The 8,547-nt window shown below is 36.3% G+C and overlaps 1 protein-coding gene across 2 annotated transcripts in view; it reads left to right on the top strand.

Moving 5' to 3' along the window:
- The window catches only part of LOC108976073 (protein MON2 homolog), a 10,080-nt gene extending 6,648 nt beyond the window's left edge, over positions 1-3,432 (top strand). For both annotated transcript variants that reach the window (XM_018944993.1, XM_018944992.1), the window contains exons 18-22: positions 102-386; positions 450-634; positions 730-1,203; positions 3,077-3,159; positions 3,219-3,432. In XM_018944993.1, the coding sequence (XP_018800538.1) occupies positions 102-386; positions 450-634; positions 730-1,203; positions 3,077-3,159; positions 3,219-3,424 (1,233 nt within the window). In that variant the 3' untranslated portion in view covers positions 3,425-3,432. The remainder of the gene's footprint in view (positions 1-101; positions 387-449; positions 635-729; positions 1,204-3,076; positions 3,160-3,218) is intronic.
- Positions 3,433-8,547: the final 5,115 nt, after the last annotated feature.

Here is an 8,547-nt window from a genome sequence, read left to right as displayed (position 1 = left end):
ATTTTGTATTTTTTTATGTTTTTATTTTTGTGTATTCATAATTTCTTTTTAATATATTTTAAAGATTTAATTTTTTTCATATTTATATCAATTTTTTGCAGGAGGCAACCAAAGAGGGCTCCAACTTGAAGCATATGATTCCTGTTATATTCCGCCAATTACTGGTGTTCAGTAAGTTTGCCTGTGCGCCGCCTGCATACACAGGCGTCGAACATAAGTACGCTAAGACAGCGAATCATTATACAAACAATGCTTCCGTGGAAATGGTCAGCATGAATTTCATACCGTTTGGCGAGAAGTCCATTAGTATATGCGTGAAATTGTATCAAAGTACCGCTACGGAGGAGTGCGTCATGCATGAAAATATTTTACATGAAATTATCAAGGTGAGCACTAACGTGATCTGCAGCCATTAAATTTATATATATGGAAATTTCCACTCCACACAGGCACTGCGCACTCCGCTCGCCATGAAGTACAAGTGTCTTTCGTCCAGCACATGGAAATTGGCAATCTCGAGTTTGATTACCGTCCTACATACCGGCCTGAAGGTGGCACGCGCCAAACCCAACTATTTCACCGGCATGTGGGATGACTTGGCCGACACATTTGATAAATTTCTCTTTCCTGCAAGGTGAGTAAACGCACACATACACACACCCACTTTCGCCTCGTTATTAATCGTCGTTGTCAATTTAAAATTAATTAATTAACTTTTGCTTTGCGTAGCGTTTGTACAATTGAAGATCGTGGCCTGGAGGAAATTGTGCTGGACGAAACAATTGATTGTCAGGTCATCGAACTGTTGCGTGACGAGGTGCTGCCGCACGCTCACGAAATGCCGCATCAATTCATAATGCAAATTGTTGTGCTACTCAACAAAGGTTCCATACATTCCGCATCTGACTCGAATATTTGTTATGAATCTGATTGGAAATTACGTGAAATCTTCGCTAAGACCTGCTTTGAAACGCTCTTGCAATTCTCGCTGCTGGACGACACTTGCAACAACAATCGCAACAGCTTAACGGCGGCATCGGCAACGGTGGCGGGCATTAATGCAACATTGAATTCGAATATGCTCGGCAGTGGCAAGGATTTTGCCGGCCGCTTAGCGGTTACTGCTTTGTTACATCGATTCCAGGAGGTCTTGAAGCGTTTCAACGATGACGAACGACAGAGCGGCAAATGCCCCCTGCCAAGGTATGTAGTGTGCGATTAATATCAATATTAAGTGGTTATGCGTGAAAATTCTTGTGATATTATAAATATCGGGATACACTTAAAATACCGAAGTTCAAAATGCCGACACATCAAAATACCGACAAAATTTAAATATGCAGCTAAATCAAAATACCGACAAGTCAAAAGACCGACCAATCAAAATACCGACAAATCAAAACAGCGACAAACCAAAATGCCGACATGTGAAAAATATTTTATCGAAGAACAGAAAGAGAATTCTGCTCACTAAGGATTATGATCCAGAGCGTGTTCGTGGCCGGAGGCCGAAGGTGTTAAACCGAAGCTATAATAATCTTCAGCGATGCATTTTTATAGCATAAAATCATATATTTTTGACCGTTCAGTTTGTATAGCAGTTATAAGCTATAGTTGTTCGATATCGGCAGTTTTGACAAATTGCTTTTTAAGGAGACAGGACTGAGGACCTAGACTTCTGGGTCTTACAAATTCTCTGAGAAATATCTCCAACACCATTCATGCTATAAAAACCAAAGCCGTTGAGGGTATATCTTTCTGGCATCTCTTCTCGCTCTATGAAAATTGTTAAATCGGATTATAACCTTGCTCACTCGACCGTTTACAAAAAAAAAAAAAAATCAATGGGTAATATTATTCTAAAATTAATAACTAACAGTAAGAGTTTCTAACATCTGACCTAATTCCTTATATTTCGATGATGGTATGAAACTCGGAGAGTCAAGAAACACTAGGAAGGTTTGACACAATAAACATTTTCTACTCGACTTCATTCCTGCTCTCTGAGAGCCTAGTCAGCAACTGCGTATAAGAGAACTATGAGACGGCTTTCAAACTCCTTACGTACGTAAAATAAACCATTGGTTTTCGGAAAATGCAAAAGAACAGCTGGTACGAAGAGGAACGAGGTGTCGCAGTGGAGAGAAAACAGACTGCCTACCTTGCAACGTTACAATCGACCATAACACGTGCTGAATGGTATAGGTACCGAGAGCTGTAGAGGGAAGCGAAACGCATTTCCAGACAATACAAGTAGTACTAGGATATGCGTGAGTACGTAGACCTTGACAACCTGGCTGCGAAGGGTAATACTCGAAAATTCTACAAAAGAAAGTGGCGACTAACAGAAGGCTTCAAAACGGAATATACTCTTGTAGAACACCCAGAGGTAATCTCTTGACTGATGTCCACAGCATACTAAAATTATGGAGGGAGCACTTCTCCAGCCTGCTGAATGGCAGCGAAAGCCAGGAGATGGTGAACCCGATTCCCCAATCGATGACAATGTAGCAGACGTTCCATTGCCCGACTAAAAAGAAGTTCGAATAGCAATTAACCGCCTGAAGAACAACAGAGCGGCGGGGGCCTATGGATTGCCGGCATGCATCAGCTTCTTTGTAGAATATGGTCGGACAAAAGCTGCCCAATCTACAAAAATGTAGACCTCACAAACTGCGCCAACTAACGTGGAATAAGCCTCCTCAACATCGCATATAGTGTTCTATCGAGCATGCTGTGTGAAAGACTAAAGTCCGACGTCAACAAACTGATTGGATCTTATCAGTGTAGCTTTATACCTGGACAATATACAATCGACCATATTTTCACCATGTGCCAAAACCAAACACTGAAAGGAAGATCGACACACAACCTCCTCGTCGATTTTAACACAGACAGCACCAAAGTTGGTTTTATTGCGAGAGCAAAAGTTATTTGTTTGATCTTCAGCTGTCAGATAGGATAATTTCAGTCCAATTAATTTCTAGCGAATTATATTTATGACAATAATATTATGTTTTTATATAACAGAAAATAAAAATTTTAATTGTATTGTTTGCTATGTAATCGCTTTCAGATTCCGCCTTTCGGAAATTTCCTTCGTGCTAAAGGCAATCGCCACATTAGTCGTCTCTATGAAAAAAGCACCGCCATCGAAGGGTAAAAAAACTCTAAAATAAAAATTTCAATTATTTTAATTTCAATTGCTTTCATATTAGTAAATAAGCCGGCGTGGGACCAGCTTATCGGTCTATATCCGTATCTCGTTGACTGTACCACGACGACATCGCCAGAGGTGTCGCGCTCGTTGCGTGAAGCGTTGCTGCAGTACACAGACCTACTGCAACCACCCAAGTGTCTAAATACCGAAACTGCAAATAATGCGAAAATACAAAATGCCACGCAATCAAATGGACAAGAATAAATGTGTAACGAAAGACAGATAATTACTTATATATACATACACATACGCAGCCGACGCTTAGAGCCGTCAATTAAATGACGTTTATGGGACTTTTACAATAACATTTGCAAGCGTATAAAAACATAAAAGTTTGATATTTATTTTGGGCATGCTTAGATAAGCCAACTACCCACACACATACAAGTATACCAAGTACACATACTTATTTAACCAACTGTAACTAATTAGGTATACGCCGGCATACGCAATTGTGCGCTTTTATTCGCGTTTATTTTTAGTCGTGTTTGTATGTATGTATGTTGCGTATGTGCCGTCAAAATTTAGCGCATAAAGTGAAAATTCAAAATTTCTCTGCTTAAATAAAATGGCAACTTTGCACTGCAACGGTGCATAAATACATATTAATTATTTGTGCCTCGACAAGCGTTTTTTATGTTTAATGTTTGCTTACCGTTTTTTAGTTATTCAACTGTTGTTGGGGTGTAATTTTTTATGAAATCCAAATTGGTTTTTATACTTTGTATATTATTATTATTACTATTATTATTATTATAATTACTGGTATTTTTTTTATTATTACTATTAACACGTATTATATAATAGCATAGCAGTTTTAGTGCATTAAAATGCAAGACGCAAGTTATTACCTATGAAATATTTACCTGTCTCTTATACACATCTAGATGTGTATAAGAGACAGCTTTGTATATTATTATTATTACTATTATTATTATTATAATTACTGGTATTTTTTTTATTATTACTATTAACACGTATTATATAATAGCATAGCAGTTTTAGTGCATTAAAATGCAAGACGCAAGTTATTACCTATGAAATATTTACTATACAAACTAATTATATTTAGAGATCTTTGTAGTGAACGTTTTTAATAAGATGAAGTCGATAAACAAAAAAATATTGATAATATAGTATACACAATTTCTTGTCCTACTGTACTTTCAGCCATTGATAAAGTAATAAAACACAAAGTATTAGGCAAAGAAAAGCAAAAAACTAAAACTTGTTTCTCTTTCCATCGTTTCAATACAGTTATTTATTCAAATTTTATATAAAGTGAAAAAAAATTTTTTTTGAACTGAAAGGGCTCTGAAACTACTTGACGAAATTGAAAAAACTATTTCATTATTCGAAATCTACTCTCTCTCCAGTGCTTTCTCCTGTATTATACTAAAATATTTGATAGTCGAAAAAAGTTTTTTCGTATTTTGCCAATAGATGTCATTGCAGTCATATATCTCCATTGCTACCTACCAATCTCATTCTGTCATCCCATACAGAATTGGAAAGGTGAGATTTAAGCTTCATTTAACAAAACAAAAAAAAAATTTAATTCGGGTAAGTTGAAAAAAAAAACATACGAAAAGCATTTTTCGACTACCATATAAAAAATTACCTAAAAATTCCTTACATAGCGTATGCTGCGAATACTATTGATTAAATAACAAAATAATGTGCTACGCCTTTGCAGAAGAATTATCTACAAAAAGTGTCGTGACAGCACCACTCTAACTGTTATCTGTACATAAGCATAGTAAAATAAATCAAAACCGGATAGAACGAGCTACCTGTGATAATAACTGTAAGAGTTCTGTGCAAAACGTTAGATTGGAAGTAGAAAAAATCCTATTGACACTCGATAGAGCGACTGTAGGAACATAATTAGGCAAGTAAGTAAGCGATTCCTATAGTATGACACACTGGAGGAGATGTCAATAGTAAGGCCACAGAGTCTGTTGAAATTCACGTCAAGCGAAGGCATCCTAAAAGACTTCAACTGGTATCGCAAAGAATAAAAACTGGTCTGTGCGTGGCTCATTGGCCTGCTAGACTAACCTAACTTAACCTTATTTTATATTCTTGAAACTTGCAAGAATCAAAGCTTGGGATATACCTTCAGATGCATAAGTTTATTAGTTATATGGGGTCTTTGTCAATTTTTCACTCGATTTTAGACATTTTAGGAACAAAGATTCACTATAATGCAACACGCTCCCTCATTTTCATTGAGATAACCCACATTTCAGCCGATATATGTGGTATAAAGTCACGCGGAAGTATGAAAATCTTTATAATATATATAAGGTGTTAAGGGAAGTATTGACCAGATTCAAGCCATTCGGCAAGGCTGCAACAAAATACACGATGTAGACGTCATTGGCAAACGGGGAGGGTCAGGAAAGAAAGAAAAAGCGGTCGGTCAAATTGATTTTACACATTATTTACTGGTCAACATATGGGGGTACCTTATTGGAACTCAGAGGGAAATTTTTGATAGCATAACATATGTAGAATACACAGTGAATCGGGGAGATTGGGAACAATTCCTTTTGTAAACGGTTTTCTCAGGTAGAACGGTGTTTTGCAACAATTTTAGCAATTCTTTTCTCCAAAAATTCACTACAATCATCCTCGGTCATCTGCTTCCTTGCTACGGCCCTGAGATTACACGTAATAAGTAATTGCATTTGCTCTTGTTGTCAACTTGTGCCAACATTAGAAAAACAGTGAGCTTATAACATAACGTAGTGATGACGTCCGCGTGAACGTCATTAGGTTCTGGAAATTTGAAAACATCTAATTTGATTTGATTGTTTGCACTCAAGTGTCTGTTAACCGCGGCAGCCATGCATACATACCTATACTTAAATATACTATATATTAATTAAATAAACATACCTATGTACATATTTATATGTGTAGGTAAAGTGTGTGTGCACATACGCAAATTTTGATTTCAGCATAATTTGCTCATATGCGAATAAAATGTTGCCATGAGTACTTCAAACACGTTTTCTTTGCCTTCAAGGTGTTCTTAATGCGACATTTCAGATGAGTAAATATTTGATAACGTGAGTGATAAGAATGCTTTAAGTTCTTATTTGAGTTTGAACAAAGTGAAGATAGGAATTTAAATTTCCGAACAGCTGCTGAATTCCTAGAAATCTATTTGAGCTACGAATAATTTACTTCAAGTAAAATATAAAAAGCAAATTAGAAACAAGTAAGAAAAAGCTAAGTTTGGGGCAACCTAATACATACAACCATTAGGTGAACAAAACTGTATTACTCTGTAGTAACAGGTTGCAGGAGTATTCACAGAATGAAAGAGTGTGACTGACAGTATTTTTCGATTCGAAGCGATGGATAGCAAAAATAGGAATTTTTTCCATCCATAAGTGAACTTAGGATCCTACTTCGGAACATACATATCTTTCAGACACTATATAGAGAGTAAAATATGAAGAATAAAAATTTTAAGAGCCAACATGCATTAAAGGGAGCGAACAGGCATTAAGGGAAGCGAAGAGAGAGCTGAGGAGAGCTTCTCTTGAAAATTTAAACATAAATGTTTAAGGCATCTAAATACATATATCACATCTGGACCGCCTAATTGTCAAAAAGAATTATTAAACAAAAAACTAATCGCTTATAAACAAAATGTTCGAATTTTTTAGTTTTGGACTCGGAATAAATAGAGAAATACCGGGAAATACTCCCACACTCCATTTCAACACCCTCACTTAGGAGACAGAATCATTTCGACGATTTTCTCCTCAAAAACCGGCGATTTGGTACATGTTTTTATTTTTCTAAATTTCTGTGTAAATCCAAATTTAAAATTTATGTAATCAGAAAATGCCCCATACGATTCTGCAAATTTCTGCAGTTTTTAATTTTCTCTGCAACTAGTAGTTTAGAAGTTATAAGCATTTTTGTATTCGCTTGTATTCAGCGGCTGCTTGCTACTTGCTTTTGGTCGCCTGGTAGAAATCTGAGATTTTGGCCCCAAATTGAATGCATTTTTTCTGCAGCGGCGGCGGATGCACCAAAAGTTTGTGTGGGGCGTTGCATACGCAAAGGGGCCAAATTGGGGACACGGAGGCGCGACGTACACACGGGCCGGAAACAGGAACAGGTCACCGAGCGGAAATGAAATAACGGTACCGCACTTCCGGTCCCAGACTCAAACCGGAAGACACAAACCAGAAACGGATGTAACTTTCATTTTCGTTGATTTGACTTCCGGTTTCTAACATCCGGTTAGAGTTTTCCATTTCCGGCCGGGATGTTGGAAAACGGTAGTAATTGCTTCCAGTTAGGGTTTCGGGGCGGTCAAAAATGTATCCGGTTAACAACTTCCGGTAAAATACATCCGTTTCCGGTGTGTGACTTCCGGTTTGAGTCTGGGACCGGAAGTATATTACCGTTATTTCATTTCCGCTCGGTGAACTGTTCCTGTTTCCGGCCCGTGTGTATGTCCCATGATGAAATGAGGGTGATCTTAAATGAGGGTGTTGAAATGGAGTGTGAGAGGATTTCCCGGTATTTCTCTATTTATTTCGAGTCCAAAACTTTTTAATTTGAACATTTTGTCCATAAACGTTTAGTTTTTGGTGTATTGGTAGTGTGAGGTAGCTTAATGAAACCCACGTAACAATTTTTAGTATGTAGAATGATAATATCTAGTTAGTAGATAAAATCGGGTCGATACTACCCCAACTTCCATATAAGTACTACGTATGATGATCTTCGTTTTTCTAACAAATCTTATGCTGAATTTGTCGATAAGTGTATGAGTTATATAGAGTATGTATATGTATATTGTATATATAATTGCTTAGATTCCGTTTCTCTGGTTCTAGAAAGTTGCAAGAGTATAAATATTCGGTTGCACTCGAACTTGGCCCTTTCTAATTTTTTTTCCTTTAGTTTTGTTCATTTAACCCTTCGTTTCCATTGGTTTCATCCTACCAAGATCTTTGTAACTTACTTATATACATATAATATTTGGTATTTTAACTTCGCTGGTCTAAAAAAGGTTTTGTCATGCAGSTCCAAGGCATGTTGCAGTCAATAATATCTAATATTTATATGAAATACTTAACCTTTACAGTGTCTCATGTGGTTCAGAAAAAACGCACTTGTAGTAATCTAAATAAAATTTTTTATTTATTAATTTTTTTTATCATTAATAATAAGTATAATAACATTTTTGTTGTTTGTTTCTTTTTATTTTATTTTTCAGTATTTTTATATGTATATATGCGATTTTTGTTTTTGTTTTACTTATTTTGTTTATATTTATATTAATTAGAATT

The sequence above is a fragment of the Bactrocera latifrons genome, unplaced genomic scaffold (assembly GCF_001853355.1).
Source record: "Bactrocera latifrons isolate USDA-ARS-PBARC rearing strain unplaced genomic scaffold, ASM185335v1 scaffold_72, whole genome shotgun sequence".
NCBI classification, from domain to species: domain Eukaryota; kingdom Metazoa; phylum Arthropoda; class Insecta; order Diptera; family Tephritidae; genus Bactrocera; species Bactrocera latifrons.
Note: the sequence above shows the minus strand (reverse complement) of the source record. Positions and strands in the feature narration are given on the sequence as shown.